This window comes from Mus caroli, unplaced genomic scaffold, assembly GCF_978045245.1.
Source record: "Mus caroli unplaced genomic scaffold, Mus_caroli_1 scaffold_18, whole genome shotgun sequence".
Lineage (NCBI taxonomy): Eukaryota > Metazoa > Chordata > Mammalia > Rodentia > Muridae > Mus > Mus caroli.
Window position 1 is genome coordinate 11,401,930 of NW_028227273.1, and position 18,987 is coordinate 11,420,916.

Here is an 18,987-nt window from a genome sequence, read left to right on the forward strand (position 1 = left end):
AATCTATAATTCTGTCAGTCTAGCTTAGGTTAAACATTTGAAATACTTGCTGAGAAAAATTACTGTTTTTGAGTTTAAAGATTTTATGCTGAGGTTTAACTGTGTGGCCAAGCCTACCCAAGTCTAATGGCAAGCTCTTCCATTCCTCTCATCGCCCAGAGAGTCTCCATGATCAGCAGGTTATCTCGCCTGCCCAGGGAGGACAGCTGGAAGGCTCTGTCCACTCAAACACAGACACAGATGCAGGCAGACGCTAGCACCAGGTCAGGCTCTTACCACCTAGGTGAAGGGCCCATGCAGGTGACATGCTGAGCGAGCAGGCCAAAAGGCTGGACTTCTGAGTTCTAGAAAAGGAGCCTGACAAAGATTTAGGAGTGATAAGCATTTTTAAAATGTCTTCTTCCTGTGTGCCTGGTTTGTGCCTTGCTAATGTGTGGCCAAGACCTCCCAGCAGGGTTGGGAAGAGGGGGCTGCAGGTAGGAAAGGAAAGGCGGGACAGAGCTATGGTTCGCTCATTCTCTCCGTTTGTCTTTTCTAACAGCATGACCATGAGATCTGCTCAGACACCTGAGGACCAGCTCAGGAGAGTGAAACTTTATATAGTTTAAATTAGTATGCATGTGTTCTCCCTCTCATATTCAACTTCTGGAGGGAAGAGTTCTATATGAATACATGTAGATTATATATGCACAATGAATAATTTCCTTAGAAAGGCTCTTTCTGGAGCGCTCTACTGGTTGGTAAGGGATGCAGCGCTGAAGGAGAGGATACCTTTAGGTCCTTTCCCGGGCGGGGGCTCTACCATCGTTTTGCTCCAGATCAGCATGACTCCACCCGAGTCTCCAGTGAGAACATCTCCATTCCCCAAGAATGCCAAACACTGAATGAATTTTGGTTTTTCATATTTCTACAATAAAATGAGAATTTTTAGTTTTCTCTTTGGCATGGTGATTTTATACTTACCCTACAATAACACACCCACCCACACCCCTACACACACCCACCCATACCCCTACACACACCCACCCACACCCCTACACACACCCACACCCCTACATACACCCACCCACACCCCTACATACACCCACCCACACCCCTACATACACCCACCCACACCCCTACACACACCCACCCACACCCCTACACACACCCACCCACACCCCTACATACACCCACCCACACCCCTACACACACCCACACCCCTACATACACCCACCCACACCCCTACACACACCCACACCCCTACATACACCCCCCCACACCCCTACATACACCCACCCACACCCCTACATACACCCCCCCACACACAATGATGTTCCAACAGTCTGATCCTTACCCCAAAAATTCCCTGTTTTCTTGTTAGTGAGTTGCCACTCCAGGTCCAGAAAAAAATATGAGATTTACCACATGTTATTATTATATTTGCATCTGTTGGGTGGAATTCTACAGCCAAAACAACTTCGTTTGTTGTCTGTGGAAAAAAAAAGTGATAGTTTTAAAAGAATGTATATTCTTACTCTTACCAAAATCTAATTAGAGTTCCTTATAAAGTCAGGAAAAATAGTTTAGGAAGTTTGCTTTTTCTCCTAAGGCTTATTTTTCAAAAGAAAAAAAAAGTACAGAATTTTTAGTAAGATTTAAATTTGATATACTTATGCTATTATAGCAATTCTTTTGCTACTTTTTATAAGACATTTGTTAAGAACTATAGCTTACGTCTTACATATTTGGGAAAGCACACTATGTAAGATGCAAGAGCCATGTGATGTCTTAAAGCTCAAAGCAGCAGAGCTAGAAACAGACCACATCCCCTTCTAGTTACCCAGCCCGTGCCTGTGCTTAGGAAGGCAGAGTGCAAGCTCCTCTGCTTCACCTAAGCGGAAGCGCATACAGTGCACTCCTTTAATGTTTACAGGATTTTCCAACCCTGTATCTGTGAGCTCCATTCATGTTGATGCTAAATGCTGTAAAATACTCTTTGGAAAAGGATCGAGGAGGGGGAGGGAGAGAATGAATCTCCTGCTGACTGCAATTAGGGTAGTTCCACTTTTTTCTCTTTTAGCTATCATAAATGACAATGTAATCTGCATTCTTGTGAACCAATCACGTCAATTGATTTCTGTTGGGTTTATACACTCTGGAGAGCAACAGGCTGTCAGCAAGTAGGCACATGTTAGCAAGTAATGCCAAATAGTTACCCACACAGCAGCACTTCCATCCCGACCTACCAACAACCCACACAGCAGCGCTTCCATGCCGACCTTCAAACACACATACAGTAGAAGGTATTTATCAAGCACTCAAATCTTTCTGATGTAGGCAAGGACAGTCTCCTGTTAGAATAACATAGAGGAGGAAGACGGGGGAGAGAAGGCCCAGGTATCTAGCCCTAGAACCCAGTCCTTCTTAACAAAATGCTCCCCTCCAACCCCAAGGCTTTCCTCTCTACCCTGAATAGGAACAAACAAATGCTCTGGAGTTAAGTTTTAGTTGCTTTACAATGACCAATTCTGGCAACGGACATCTAAGAGAGTTCGAGGAATCTGGATGAGAGAAAAGAGGGGAAGAGACAAGCACAAGCCTGTGGTCTTGGATGACTACAGCGTCCATCGTCTCTGAGTGAGACAATCAGGAGACTGTGACATGCTATTCTTCATTTGTGATGGATTGCATTCATATACAATGCCTGGGAAACCTGAGCCAGAGGTGTGGACTGTGTGTGGTATCTTAGTGAGACAGGAATACCCTCAGTGGAGGGCCTGAAACAAAGCTCTGTCCTAGCAACACATCCTGGAAAGGGGTAAAGAATGGCCAGCGGGGAAACCAAGACTTCACGGGGTAGACCTAACTACAAAAGAGAAAACACTTATGTAGTTCATTTTGCTTCAACTTCCCCACACATCAGTGGTCTAAACTATACAGAATGGGTTACTTGTCTTCTCTTATGTTCTTAAGGTGAGATTTTCTGACAGCGAATTTCAAGTACAATCAATTGTACCTTGCTTGCTTTAGAAGTTACAATAACAAAAACCCATTTTTAAGGGAAAAAGTAAAAAACTTGCAATTTATCAAAAATAACCCTAACAAAAGAGACAAGGCGCTGAAGCAAAGTATATCCTTTACTTGTTAGTCATGTTTATGCAAATGTATGTCTGTGTGCACGCTCACACCTGTGTGCAGGTGCCCATGGAGGCTGGAGTCACAGGTGGTATATACATGATGTGTGGGTGCTGGGAGCTGGTCCTCTGCAAGAGCAGGACCAGTTAGTTCTACCTGCGGAACCATTCCAACCTTGGAAACCTATTCTTCTTTAAGAACTTATCAAAGCCCTTCTGTAGTCTTAACATTTCTGCCCCATGTAAATGCAGCTGCGATGCTAACTTACATTTTTCTTAAAAGCCAGGCTGAGCCACACCATGGTTCTGCAATATTCCACAGCACTCACAAATTCTACAATCCCTTTAAATGTTATGGCATTGTTTATAATCATTATACAAAAACCTTATTATTTTTATATCTGACCTTCAGTTATATCAAGCAAGCTCTTAAGGGTAAAGGTTCCCTCTAGACTTATAAAGCTTTAAAGACTGACTGAAAAGCCCAATCCATGAAACAGCAGCAGCTAAGCAGGGCACTCAGTGTTTTCTGAAACGGTTCCACACCAGCTCTTATGGTTTATCTAGCTGTAATGTTAAAAGTCACAGAATCTGATAAACGGGAAAAAACAGAACAAAACAAAAAACATTTACTCTTATAACCTGGATAGGCATATATTATAAATCCAAATACCTATCAAATAATGAACTTTAAAATACAATATCCAAAGTTTATTTGATTTACCTTTATTTCTGCTATTTTTGATTTTTTCTGCCAGTCCCATACAGTAAGCATATGTTCATTGGAGTCATCAATAACGCATAAATGAATACCTGAATCCTAAATAAGTAAATTTGAAGGAAAAAATGCCATTACTATTTGTTAAACTCAAGACACAACTGAATGTACTATTTACAAAAACTGTATTTTTTAGGAATAGAGAAACACACTAACTTTGGTCCTATGTCCAGCTTTACTCCTGACTGACTCCCACCAGCCAGTGAGGCCCTGGCTATCATCTAGCAACAGCCCACCTCTGTGACTCTCAGTCCCTTCACTCTCTTATGCTTCTTTCTTGCTGTTAGAAATATGTAAGGCAATTCTCTAAGCAGGAGCTGCACAGAAATATATGTAATTCTATGTACTTCTGTCTGATGAACTTTGAATAGTTTGATGAAATATGCTAAAATTATATGATACTTTAAAATCCACTGATTTCAGCTTTTGTAACATAAATGAGATAGATGAAAATAAATATTTTTCTATCTTATTTTTCTGAAACCACCTTCATTCCCACAGATAATGTAAGTTTAAGAGAAGGAACTAGGGATGAGGTCAAACAATTTATTTCTTGTAGCATCATCGGTGGTATATGCCTCAAAATGTCACTGGAACAGATGCTCTGGTGAAGCTGGGGGCAGCACTTGCCTCTCTCTGTCTCCCTCACTTGAAATGGTCATCAGAATGAAGGACAGCTACAGAGTACAGACTATGTAGATAGTCTGGATACTCAGTCACAGCCCAGAGCCAGGCCACTAGCCCCTGCCACCATCCACCAGAGCACAGAGCCAGGCCACTAGCCCCTGCCACCAGTGCTCTGTTTTGCTTCCTCCCCTTTTCTTGGCCTGCCAGACTCTTGTCACTTGGTGCCTGCAAACCAGCAAAGCTGTTAAACTCAACTAGATTTTCTGCTTCAAAAATCTCTCTTTATTTTCATGATCTACGAAACTCCTGTAAATCAGAATAGAGCCACTGGCGGGTAAGAACTGAAGAGGTAATATGAACAGCTAAACATACTCTGAAATGTAAAATGAAAGCCACTTGAAAATTTAATGCAGGTTTCTTACATACTTCAAAAATGTAATCACGAATCCAAGAAAAAGTCAAGTGTTCAGATGAGCAACATCTTACTTTCTTCTCATAATAAACCCTGAAAGATGAAAGGCCATTGCTACACACAATTATTAAAAATGATGTTTTTTGCCTGCATGTATGTATGTGTACCACATGAATGTCTGGTACCTCTTGAGGCCAAAGAGGGTGTCAGATCTGTTGGAACTGAGTTAGAGATGGTTGTGAGCCATCATGTGGATCTTGGGAACCGAACCCAGATCCTCTGTAAGAGCAACAAGTAACCTCAACCATGACGCCATTTCTCCAGATCACTATATGCTATCAGAACTAATATTCATGGATCTTTAGGGAATACAAAGATCTGATTGGTTCCTTTTTCTCATGTGATATCAGAATTACCTAATAAGATGAATATCTCCTCTGATACAAATTGAAATTAAGTCATGTCTTATTGCTTATTTCAATTTCCCTCCACTACTACACTGGTACCCTATCTCAGGACAAAGACAATGTGCGGGTTCAAATTGAGTACTGCCCCCACAGACTGAGTAGAATGCTCGGTTATCAGGGAGTGGCACTATCTGAAAGGATTAGGAGGTGTGGCCATACTGGAGAGTTTGTCCCTGGGGATGGGCTTTGAAGTCTTAGAAGCCCATCCATGCCAAGCCCAAGTCTTTTTCAGTCGCCTGTAGAAACTCTCAGATACCATGTCTATCTGCATGCCACCATACTCCTTGCAACAACGACAATGGATTAAACCTCTGAAGCTGTAAGCATGCCCTAATTAAATGCCTTCTTTTATAAGTTGTGTGGTCATGGTATCTTTATAACAACTCCATGACAGCAACAGAACAACAAGAGAGACAAATTAAATATAACTAAATGTAGTATCTTGATCCTAAATCATATCCTAAATCCTAAATTGAATTTAATACTTTAATCAAATTACAACACTAGCTATTTAACAATAGCTATGTTGGAAATAACTTGCATTTCATTTTTGGATGGATACATGATCCCACACATTCACAAAACAAATTCAGGCATAGATTGCTTACTTTAAACAATAACTGTGACTTACTGCTTTTGAAAAATCCAGGCATCCTACTCCACGCTCAAAAGTTCCAAGTCCAATAACATGCAGTGTGGTAAGACTTACTGAATCCCACACCCTGACATGGGGTTGCAGAGGCTGCAAAACATAAGACAGGTTTAACATATCTAGGTGGGTGCAGATAGGTACAAAAACTACCTCACAACAGGTATGTACACCACTACCAAGAGCAACTTGCCCTATTTTTGTTTGCTTGTTTTTGATTTTTTTTTGAAACAGAGTCTCACCATTATGTAGTTCATTATGTGGAACTCACTATGTAGACCAGGTTGGCCTCAAATTCTCAGGTATCACCTGCTTATGTCTCCTGAGTGCTGGGACTAAAGGCATGCACCACCATACCCAGCCTAAGTCCCCACTTTAGTAAGATAAAAACTACTAAATTCAGACATGCCTCTAAAGAATTTTTTTTTTTAAATATTTAGTATTTAAATGAGTACTCTGTCTTAGCACACACCAGAAGAGGGAATCAGATCCCAGCATGATGGTTGTGACACATGGGTGCTGGGAATTGAAGTCAGGACCTCTGGAAGAGGAGTCAATTGAATAGGTATGTTTCCCCCTCATACTATGAAAATAAGGACAGCAAATAATTTGCATATTTAATGTTTCACACATGATTAATGTATGCCATATAAGAAAATCATTTAATCCTCATAATCTGTGATCTTTGGAGATACGTAGACTAAGATACAGAGACTATAACCAGCTTTTACAGCCACTAAAAGGTGGATGTAATTGTAATGTACTCTATTAGCTTGCTTAATTAATTAGCCAGTATAGTAGCTAATATTTTGCTATTTTTGAGATGGGATCATAAAACTTTATCCAGGCTGATCTGATTCAAATAGTTCCCCTGCCTGAGGCCACCAAGAAGCAAGTACTCAGGTGTGGGTGACCATCCATTCTTGATACTTCACTTTTAGTATATTATCTTTATTCTTAACATAATGTACTTAAAAAAAACAAAAACGAATTTATCTACTTAATAAGGTCTATGGAAACAACCCTTCAAAGAATATGGAACTGGAAGGGATCTTGAAAGCCTTTTAAAATAAAGCTCACTTGCAGGTCTTCTCTGCAGCAAATGAACCCACAGAACATTGTGTGCATGAGCTAGTCACCGTCAGTACTCACTCACTGCTGATCTCAGAAATGAGATGTCAGATGAAACAACTTAGTGAACCCAACTAGTAACCCAAGCTCTCAGTGTGTCTAAGCGGTGTGCTAATACATGAAATCACCCCCCTCCCCAATTCTAGAGACCCTCCCCGATAACCTTCAGGGAGTGAGACAGCAGGGCAGACACACCAACTGGCGCTTACCCTTCCATCTTTGTCTACTCCGGCTATCTGTCCAGTTGCGATTCTAATCTTGTCAGGATGTACAGCAAGGCTAAAAAGCAATATTTATCATAACTTTAAACACAGAAACATGTGAAACAGCATAAAGGCACCTGTGTATCAACATTTTTTAAAGCAGATAGTTTTCAGTCTTAAAACCACACATGATCTATTTATTTTTATTAGTAAATTAAGCAAGCTTCTAATTTTCTTTCTTATTAATATTAATAAATTAATGGAACACTGAATTCATAGAAAATATTTAGTCATAATTTGGCAGAGTAAGAATGGAAACCATTTTTATCTGTTCAAATATACTTAGGCAAATATCTTGACATCATTTTATGAAGTTCAGTATGGTCCAGTGTAATCTTCATCTATTAAAATTTAAGTATCGCTTCATCTTACACACTCTTACACACCTACTAACTTAACAATTCTTTAGTATTTCAGGCATTTCTACTTTCTACAAACAAAAACCAGCAGTAAACATCTTCTAACATAATTTTACTGACCTATAACTATTTCTTTTTTTTGTTTTTTGTTTTTGTTTTTCCGAGACAGGGTTTCTCTGTGTAGCCCTGGCTGTCCCGGAACTCACTTTGTAGACCAGGCTGTCCTCGAACTCAGAAATCCGGCTGCCTCTGCCTCCCGAGTGCTGGAATTAAAGGCGTGCGCCACCACGCCCGGCCCTATAACTATTTCTTAATGTTAAGCTTTTGTAAATCTAACCCAGAGCAATAAATTCTAAAGGAAACGGAAAACACTGTAGCAACTGCACTCTGACCATGGTGCACAGCCCCCCCAACCACAAAGCTTCGAGTGTGCATTCCTGTGTATGTGTGCAAGCCTGCCTGTGGAGGCTGGAGGACAATGTTGGGTGTCTTCCTCTATCACTCGCCACCTGACTTAATATTTGCAATTACAGTTTTCATTACATTTATTTACTTGTGTGCAAGCCCATGGCTATGAGTGGGTAAGTGCCCATGGCTGTGTGTGGGTAAGTGCCTATGGCTGTGTGTGGGTTAAGTATGTGCTGCTGTGGAGATCAGAGCACAGCTTGTGGGAGCTGGTTCTCTCCACTCACCATGTGGGAGTGTATGTGTGTGAGCACATGCATCCTCCATAGAGTTTGCCACATTCACCTTTACTCACTCAACTCACTGCCTTTTCTGTCATTTTTTGACCCTAGAGTGTGCAGTTTTGGCTCTACCGTCTGGCAGCCAGCCTGAGCACGGCCTGTCTCCATCATAGTAACAGACGTGGCTGTGCCCGGTTTTCACACTGGTGCTACCAGGGACTATAGCTCAGGTCATACTTGCACATAACATAAGCTTTAACACTGAACCATTTCCCTAGCTCCCGATGACAAAAATCACTCTTTCTGTCCCTTTCTAGAATCCTTCTATATACTAGAACAATTAACATGTATTTATGGAGAGAGGGCATGTGAAGGTCAGAGGCAGACTATCCGAGTCAGCGTTCTCCTACAATGGAGGCTCTTGGGACTGAGCTCAGCTTGTCAGTTGGCTCCCTCGCTGAGCCCTCCTATATTAAGGGGTCAGCTCAATTGCAGAGACTTTTTGTTCTTGCTATATATTACTAATCATTTTCCAGAAGAACAGTATTAGTCACATGAGATAAAAATGTTCCAAATTTCTATAATTTCCCCATGATAAGAATTGTATCTTGTGAAATGTTTCAACAATCTGGCATAAATAATATCAGGTTTTCCTTTCTAAGGAGGCTAATGTTCTTATATCTTCTTAAACAATTTATATCCTGAATCGAGATTTAAAAAAACAAAACAAAACTCCATCCAAACCTCTAGGGGCTAGAGAGATGGCTCAGTAGTGAAGAAAACTCTGGCAGCTGATAACTGTTCCCAGTTCTGGGGATTTAACACCCTTATACATGCATACACACAGTCAAAACACCAATGCACATAAAATAATTAACTCATCATTAAGAAAACCTCTAGCACATTAATGTTTTTGCTGTATTTAACTCTTTCTTTTCAAACAAAAATTTTAAATTGTAATTTCTGCACCAGGTAATGCATGGCTCCAATATCAAAAGCCACTTAAAGTCTTTTTCCTACCTGCACCAATTGGAAGGACTTCTCTAACTTTCCCTTAATCTTCACTTTTGACACTAACTGTGATAACTTTTTTTCAAAGGAAACTGTAAGAAATACTTCACACACGTGGAAGTCAAAATATTTTGCACAACTTTCTTTGCCCACAGGAGTGAGAACACACTTGTGTGTCTGCTCTTTACCGTGTGCAGGGTGCAGGGCTTTCAACTTCCTGTTACTGCTGTTTCCTTCTTGTTCCTAAGGCAGGGCGTCACGGGGCTGACTTCCACACTCTGACCTCCACACACACTACAGCTAGCACCCAGCTGAGACAGATATGAGATGCTTCTCTCACTTGTGTCACACTGCATGGGTTCTGTATATATAATACTGCAAATATAAATGTACTTTTACCTCCTTTTCTGAAGGCTATCATCTATGTAGTAACCTATAGCATTCATACATAAGTGAAACTCTTACTTAATTATCAGAACACTATAAAGAAGCTAAGCCTTTAAATGCAAGAAAACAATGGATTCTAGTAACATATGACTGAATTATCTAAAGAGCAGCAACAATTACTAAAACCCAAGCCTATGCATCTAAAAAGAGCTCTGCATTTACAGTCTGATGGCACACCGGATACTTAGAATCCCATTCAGGTTTTGGTTTCTCTCCTTCTAAGAGGAAAACCTGAAACCCAAAACGTATCACATAGAATAAACCCTTAATAAATACTAAGTAAATGTACAAAAAACTACTTCCAGAAATTCATAGCATCCAGTCTGTCCTACACAGATGGCATACAATAGACCAGGTGGGAAGGAATACAGACCTGAAGCAGCAGGGTAGATTAACTGGGATTTAGAGCAGTGTATTCCATTGCTATTGATACCACAGTGTTTTTAAGAATGTTAATGACTTATTTACTTTAAAAATATAGTGCATAGAATACACTGTATATATGTATATAATTATTATGTATAAAATATGAGTAACATTATTACTTATAGTCTAAGCTTCCAATGGTGAACTTTCAGTACAGCTCTGACGATGATGACTATAGAGAAGCTAGGCAGGTACAAGGATGGCAACGGTGTTGATACTCACCATTTCACACAGTCTGTATGACCCAGGTAGTGTCGCTGAGTCCTCTCCTCATAATTAAACAGGACTACCACTGAGGCGATGAAATAAACTATCTCCCCTGTGGGAAGCAGGTATACATTTGCTCTACAGTCCTTTCCTCGATAACCATATCTTGAATGAAAAGTCAAGGTTTTAAAGCAAATACTCAAGGCGTGTAAGAAGTCATGGAGGCACAAAGGAGAGAAAACCAGACTAGAGCCAGGACACTCACCTTTCCCTCTCATACCCAGACCTAAGTCTTATACTGTATTTGTCTGAATGTCCATATTCCTTGGACAAATATACTCTGAGCTCCTAGCTTGCATGTACCAAGCACAGTGCTAACCACACAGCTCTGAACAAGTTGGAAGTGGTGCCTGTGAGGCAGTGTGCTCAGGGGAAGCGTGCCTGTAAGGAGACCTGACTTACAAAGCACAAGGTAGGACCTGAGAAGGCTCATCCAGGAAATAACAAGCCTGCTGGGCCTAAAATGAGAAATAAGGGACAATTACCCTCTGTTTGCTGTATAGAATAGCAATAAAATCCTGTGCCAGATTCCAGGATTGGTGAGCTTCTCCAAGCTAACCTAATTTTGTCCAATGTCTCTTTCTTTTTCACTGAGTTTTTAGCTCCCCACATGAGACTTTCTAGGTGGAATCAGGAAAGCTCAGTAGTAAACTCGTGTGTATCTGGGCCTGGCAGAGTAGTAGTCAATTTCAGAATTAAGCATCCTTGCCATTCTGAACTCTTTAGATGATTCGCAATAATTACATGGTGGTAAGCTTGGGAAGCTAAGGCAGGAAGGCCAAGGTTGCATAGGGAGCTGTGGCAAGACCCCATGTCTCAAAACAAACCAACCAAACGAAAAAAGGATTCATCATTTCCCGTGTTATCAATTGTCAAATCAGTGTTTTACCTTCTTGCAGCAGCTCTGAGAAAGGTATTAACCCTTTCTAAAAGAATTTTGTGATTCACAGGGCAAGTGCAGAGCCAACACTTGGCCACTACACTTGGCCACTGGCCTCGTCTGGAACCATCCCTGCCATGTTGCTGCTGCCTGCTGTGGCGCTCATGGGATGCTGTTGTCCTGTCTGTATTAATTCTGACGATTTTAAATTGCTATTAGCAAAATATATCCAACACACTTTAGAGATCCTGTCTCCTTTTTAATTTCTCAAGTGCTTCTTAAGTTTGTTATGTTTTATTCCTGGTGTAAGGAGAATTTGATTCATTAGATAAGCAACTTTTTATTAAACTAGGACAAAGCAAATAGATTTGTTTCATGTCTGTGAAGGATACACCCACTCCAGTTTGAGCTTCTCCGGAGGCAGTTCTGTTCTGATGTCATCATAGTTGTCAACATCCGAAGGAATGAACATTGTAATTGGCCGACCTCGCATAAACATTTTAATATATTCTCCTTCTGTTGAAACACAAGACAAAGATTAAAGCACATAAATTTCTCAATAATTGTAGGAAAGATGATTTGATTATTGATATGATGAAAACACGACAAGAGCAGCTGCTGAAGCTTTCCAATGTATGTTTTAACATACTATAGAGCATATGTAGAAAACAAAGTGGCACTGTTAATCTCTAGTCCAAAAGAGTGGAAGCAAAAATGAAAACAAATATCAATCTGTAGCCGTTCACTTAGCTGGGAATAACTGTGTTCATACAAATTTAGTTTACTCGTCTACATATTTCTACAAGAAGCTTAAAAAGCTCAAGTAAAAAATGCAAACCTTTATGACTGAGGATTCTTAACTTGCAAAGTAGAAAAAAATTAGACAGACAACAATCATGTTTATCACACTACTTAATCAACCTAAACAACAAGACCTTGCAAATTAAAGAACTTCTGCGTAAGCAAATACATAACAAAGTAAAACCAAGTTATAGACCAAGAGACATGACTGTCTCTAAACACATAATGGATGCCTGCTCAATAGTAAAAAACAAACCAAGGCAACCCCCTCTTTAAATGCATTTAAAAATGAGTAGGTACTTTGAAAATACTTCCCCCAAAAAAAGACAGGGCTGGAGAGATGGCTCAGCGGTTAAGAGCACTGACTGCTCTTCCAGAGGTCCTGAGTTCAACTCCCAGCAACCATATGGTAGCTCACAACCATCTGTAATGGGATCCGATGCCCTCTTTTGGTGTGTCTGAGATCAGCTACAGTGTACTCACATACATAAAATAAATCTAAAACAACAACAACAAAAAACCTCCCATAAAAAGTCAACAAGCAATTTGAAAAAACATGCAACATTAATAGTAACCCAAGGAAATATGATTGAAAACTACATTGCATGTCATTCCAGACTGGTTAGAATGAGTAACAAAAACAAAGCATAGACGAGGGTATGGAAAAGTGAGTGACTGTATATGCTGCCGTAGTGGAAATGCAGGGCGGAGGCTCTTCAGAGAATTCAAATACAATCACGGTGTCATCTGGCAATCCTACTACTGGATACTTTCCAAAAGAATCTAAGTCCAGACCATGAACAGAGATCAACGCTAACTCTCATGTTCACAGCAGCACTATTCCTAACAGCCAACATCTGCAAGCAATGGAAAAATATGTGGTATATACATGTACATGAGCCACTTCCATTTTGTGTCAGGCAAGTTGGTAAATGGAAGTGTGTTATCATCAACCAGAGGCTGATGTAATCTTAATATCTCTATTTTTTTAAACAAATTATTTAGTTTACGTATATAGAGTACACCATTGCTGTCTTCAGACATACCAGATCTCATTACAGATGAGCCACTATGTAGTTGCTGAGAATTGAACTCAGGACCTCTGGAAGAGCAGTCGGTGCTCTTAACCACCAAGCCATCTCTCCAACCCTTAGTATCTCTATTAATGACTCAAGTTACCTAAGAAAACCAGTGTGGTAATCCAATATGCAAAATTTAGTAGTTCATATAACTATGAAGAGGAAGATAAATTTCTTGTGGGGTGTCTGTCTGTAACCATCATTTCAGATTAAAAAGCTGCACTTACTGTAGGTGAGAAGTTCAAGTTATTTTGATTATTATCACTCACAGTGTGCCCAGCCTTAGGGTTTGATCTAAGACCAGGGTAAGACCTCCTCCACTATGGTTTTAACAACACATGACGCATGTCATTATTACTTCTGAATCTAAGAGTGGGCCTTAACTTCCTGATGGCTTTTAGCGTAGCTGAACTTTGATGATAAGGAAGCCATTACCAGCTGTAAACACCCCCTTCTAGAAGCAGCTTTACCCTTGGGAGTAGTGGCAATCTACTCTTACAGGTGCTAATCTGTGACATAACTTCCTTGGTGGTTTTTGAAAGAACATCAAATTGTTGAATCCATTTTTAAGTTTCTCCATGAATGTTTGATCTGATCAAAGGGGTCCATGATCAGTGTATTCTGAATAATAAATGACAATTAGTAGGTACCTCCATTGCTCCCGAAGGGAAGCATAGCTGAAAGACCTGAGAACTTCATCCTCTCATGAACTGTTAAGCCGAGAAACCAATTACTTAAGACAACAAAGGAGCTATCGGTGCTCACTGTTTTTTCTGCTATGAAATAAAACTGGCAATGTCTGAAAAGCTTTGTCATCTGAACTGGTGCCACACGGAGACCATACACAATGCAGGAAGAACATGAACACTTTCTGGCACTGAGAAGAAAGCAATACAATACACGATGAAAGAAAGACTGGCTGCGATCTGAAACCCAGTTTATTTTCTAATAGCTGTGAGACATGGGTTCGCTTTCTTAGCATATAAAATGGTAATACGACTACTTGGAATTATGATTAAATAAGTTAATATAATGTGAAATAATTTGAGGCCCTTGAGAAGGATGTGTAACTTTTATTCTATTGTTCTGATACAGGGTTTAGCTATGTAATCCAAGATACTCTCAAACTTGAGTGCTGGGCCTACATGCATGTGCCACTGTGTGTGGCAAGCAGTGACCATGTAAAACACAGTTTACAATTTGCTTATGTTTAATATTCCATTTTCTCTGCATAAACTTTTAAAGTGGCCACCCACAGGATAGCAGGTATGCTAGCATTCTGATGATTCTACCACATATACTTACATGGCACAGGCCACGAACTTAGGCATCCGTGTGGTCAAAAAATGAAAATGAGATGAGACGAGTGGGAGGTGACAGGCTGATGGGTGTGACGCAGAGGCACAGTTCAGGGAGCAGTACAACTAAGTTCATTTTCCCAGCGAAATAGCAAAACAATAATTTACTGTGAACTCTCCCAACTGTAAATGTTTATGTCTTTGAAAGTGTGAGAGGGAGAGAATGAGAGAGTGACTCAGTGCATGAATGAAAATGAGAAGCACCTGCCTGGCCAACATACAGCTTTAGCAGACAGTCCTGTGCACGGGAATCAACACAATATGATAGATGGAGCTCCTTTCTCCCTAGCAACTGGTGTTCTTGCTGTTGGCGTTTTCTTGAGACTCTTGGGTTTGTTTACTCCTTTTCTTTTCCTTTCTTTTCTTTCAAGAGAGGGTCTCACTATGTAGCTCTGGTTATCCCAGAACTCACTATGCAGACCAGACTAGCTTTGAACTCACAGAGATCTCTGCCAGGCTCTGCCCTCCAAGTGCTGAGATTAAAGGTGTGTACCACCCAGCCTGGCTTCCTGAGCTCGGGTCACTGCTTGCTTTACTTAAGCAGCACTTTCTGCTCTCATCACTGTGAACTCACAGGGAAGACAAGCTGGCAAGTATGAGTCAAGGGACTTGTCTAAGTAGGGTTTGAGATCAGTGACAATAACAACAAAGGTGTTGTGGTCTAGAAAATGTAATTAATGAACACTTACCCTCATGCTGGTAAACAGAGCAGGTGATCAGTGCTCAGCAGAGAAGGTGTTCACTGAGTGTAACGAGTGTCTACTATGCCGCCACAGCTAACATGTCTAGGATCCCGAGCGGACAGAATACAAACTTTGATGTGGACCTAGGTTTGAACCTCAGCTTTAGCCCTCCCTAGTGTTTATGTATTGGTAATTGAGTCTGATCAGTGACAAAGTCATTTAACTACAAAGGCAATTCTGTGGGATACTGTTGATTAAGATTATTCATTTTTGACTGTTTCACAGACTAGGAATTGAAAAACAAAAACAAAAAAAACCCAAACCTTAAGAAGAGTTGATCTAGTCCAGCTCCTACTATTCAGAAAAGGAAATATGGTTTAACCAATTTCAATAAATTTTAAGTCTACATTCCAGAACTTTGTTATTTAAAACTTAGAAATATTTATATTCTAAAACTAGGTTCCAAGCCTAGTGTGATGGAGCACACCTTTAATCCCAGCACTGCACTCAGGAGGCAGTGAAACTCTTAGAGTTCAAGGCTAGCCTGGTCTATATAACAAGTTTCAGGCAAGCCAGAGAACTACATAGTGAGACCTTGTTTTAAAAATAAACCTACCCAGAAAACAAAGGTTCTATATCTGCATCTTCCAAAACCAGTCACTGATCCATCAAATGGCATGAATGAGAGATACTGGAAGTATAAAATATACAGAATTGATTTTTTTCACAGCTTGATTTATTCCTAGACTTAAAGAGATTTAAAAACAGAAAAAGGCCTTTTAGAAACAGTAGACTGCATACGTTTAGACCGCAGTCACTCGTGTTATGGGTGCTACTGCGGAAGACCTCTGAATTTCTAGTGTGCTGACAGCTTCAGCATCTTCTCCCACAGATGTCTACTTTAAGAACTGTGAACATGCCGGGCGTGGTGGTGCACGCCTTTAATCCCAGCACTCGGGAGGCAGAGGCAGGCGGATTTCTGAGTTCGAGGCCAGCCTGGTCTACAAAGTGAGTGCCAGGACAGCCAGGGCTACACAGAGAAACCCTGTCTCGAAAAACCAAAAAAAAAAAAAAAGAACCGTGAACATGTGCTGGAGAGATGGCTCTGTGGTTAGAAGCACTCACTGGCTGTTCTTCCAGAGGTCCTGAGTTCAATTCCCAGCATCCACATGACAGCTCACAACTGTCTCTAACTCCAAGATCTGATATCTTTATATAGACATACATGTGTGAAACAGGCAAAAACATCAATGCATATAAATAGAATAAAAATAAACGATTCAGATCCCTGAGCATGGTGGTGGATGCCTGTAACCCCACATTTTGGAGGCTGAAACAAGAGGACAGGAGTTATTGACCATCTGGTAGCATACTAACCTTAAGACCAGAAAGGCCGGGCAGTGGTGGCGCACGCCTTTAATCCCAGCACTTGGGAGGCAGAGGCAGACGGATTTCTGAGTTCAGGGCCAGCCTGGTCTACAAAGTGAGTTCCAGGACAGCCAGGACTACACAGAGAAACCCTGTCTCGAAAAACCAAAAAACCAAAAACCAAAAAACAAACAAACAAACAAAAAAAGACCAGAAAGGTTATCTAAGATACCATTTCAAAAAAATGTTTTTTCTAGTTTGCAATTTTCAGAACTAATAGTTTCTTCTAAATTAGAATTTGAGTCTCAGACATAAGCAAAATACAGAAAAGCATGATGACACTAAGCTGCTACAAACCCAGGAATCTTTACTCATTTTCAGCTGTTTCTTTAATGGCAATTCTGTCTACAAACCATGCAGCTAAAACCCAAAAAGATAAATAAGATGCTGGAAAAAGGAACTCTGGTTTTATAGTCGAAACTGACAAAGATCCCTTTTAGGAAGACTTCCTAGAACCAGCTAACGACCCAAGTGTCTACCTGTGCACCATGTGTGTACAGAAGTCCTGGGAGATCAGAAGAGGGCACTGGATCCCAGGGAACTGGAGCTCTAGGTGGTCATAACTTGCCATATGTGACAGGAACCAAACCCAGGTCCTCTGTAAGAACAACAGGTGCTCTTAACCACCAAGCCATCTCTCTGACCAGTAGTATGAAAGTAATGATATTTTAGAATTCAACAAACCAGGTTGGGTGTGTTGGCATATAGCTTTAATCCCAAAATTCAGGAGGCAGAGGCAGCTTGGTCTACAGAGAATTCCAGGCCAACCAGTTTAGACCTTGTCTTTGAAAAACACAAAGAAGAGAAAAAGTTCAACAAAATAATGTTATATATAAGAAAATTTTAAAAATGTGTGTGTGTGCGCGCGCGCATGCGTGTGTATGTATGTATGTGGAGGCTGTAAGCGGTGGTGAATGACCTTAATCCCAACAGTCTAATCTAAGTTTATAAATCTAAACCCTTGGGTTTAAAAAAAGCCCTAGTTCTAGCACTACCAAATGTGATGCACTTTAATACCAACTAGGATAAAACCTGGGTTTGAAAATCTGACCAGTATAAAAAGGCTATTTTTTCACCTTCTTTGTTCTAGTAGCAAAATTTCCTAAAGTCTTAGTGTGTGTGATATATACACATAATGATAATACAAAAAACATGGTCCTAGCTATTTAGGAACTTACCTCAGAAATAGATACACAGATATATAAGAAACTTGGATGTTAATTAAAAAATTAAACCAACTTACAATTAATCAATTTTGACTGCAAGCCATCCCTCATTTGCTTTGCTCTTCTCTCTCTCTCTCTCTCTCTCTCTCTCTCTCTCTCTCTCTCTCTCTCTCTCTTTTAACAACTCTGTCAAAATTCCTTGAAAACATCACACACAGGAGGTTACCTATGTGTTTGGACTTTTACTGCCCCCCTTCCCAAAGGCTTTCCTTCTGAACGGTTAGGTAACAGTGCTTGGAGTAATAGCTACACAGTGAGCCCCTGCTGCACAGAGGAGGGGAAGGAGGAGGGAATGCAGCAGTAAAGCCTGCATCTCTCCAACCCTGCTTTCCTAACTAACTAGGGCAGGAGAAGAGACACAAGGTTCCGGGGACTACAGAAACCTGGGTGCACATGAAACTGATTCAGCAAGACTAACAAACAGGCTTTAACTTTCATATGCTTTGTGCTTTGCTTTGAGGTTTTGTGAAATTGGGTTTCATTCTTAAACAAGGCTGTCCTGAACTCCTGCCATAGTCCTGCCTCAGCCTCTCAACTGCTGGGATTACAGGTGTGAGCCCCACACCTGGCTCTCATGTCTTATTTCTTTTTAAAAACATTTGGATAAAATCAAACAAAATGTGAAGATATGATGAAGCTGGGTCAAATTATAGGTGCTGCTTGTAGTATTTACATACATTTTGAGAAAGAAAAAATATTTCACAATCTTTAAACATTTAAAAGTGTTACTAAAGGGGAGGGGGGAATCAGTATTTTTGGTGAAGCTATTCCTTGGTGAACCAATGGGTGAGTAGCTTAGGGAAACAGCAGCTAAGTTTACGTGTAACTTTAGTCACTGTAGAACTGTCGTGTTTTAAAGCTGCTGTGACACAGGGAACTCTGCTCCTACATCT

The 18,987-nt window shown here is 40.5% G+C and overlaps 1 protein-coding gene across 10 annotated transcripts in view; it reads right to left on the reverse strand.

Moving 5' to 3' along the window:
• Positions 1-18,987, reverse strand: part of Eml4 (EMAP like 4) — a 123,920-nt gene that overhangs the window by 29,372 nt on the left and 75,561 nt on the right. For all 10 annotated transcript variants that reach the window (XM_085833007.1, XM_029470872.2, XM_021150126.2 and 7 more), the window contains 7 exons: positions 11,912-12,035; positions 10,595-10,744; positions 7,390-7,459; positions 6,032-6,142; positions 3,841-3,936; positions 1,337-1,471; positions 772-907 (listed from right to left, as the gene is read on the reverse strand). In XM_085833007.1, coding sequence (XP_085689133.1) covers positions 772-907; positions 1,337-1,471; positions 3,841-3,936; positions 6,032-6,142; positions 7,390-7,459; positions 10,595-10,744; positions 11,912-12,035 — 822 coding nt within the window. The remainder of the gene's footprint in view (positions 1-771; positions 908-1,336; positions 1,472-3,840; positions 3,937-6,031; positions 6,143-7,389; positions 7,460-10,594; positions 10,745-11,911; positions 12,036-18,987) is intronic.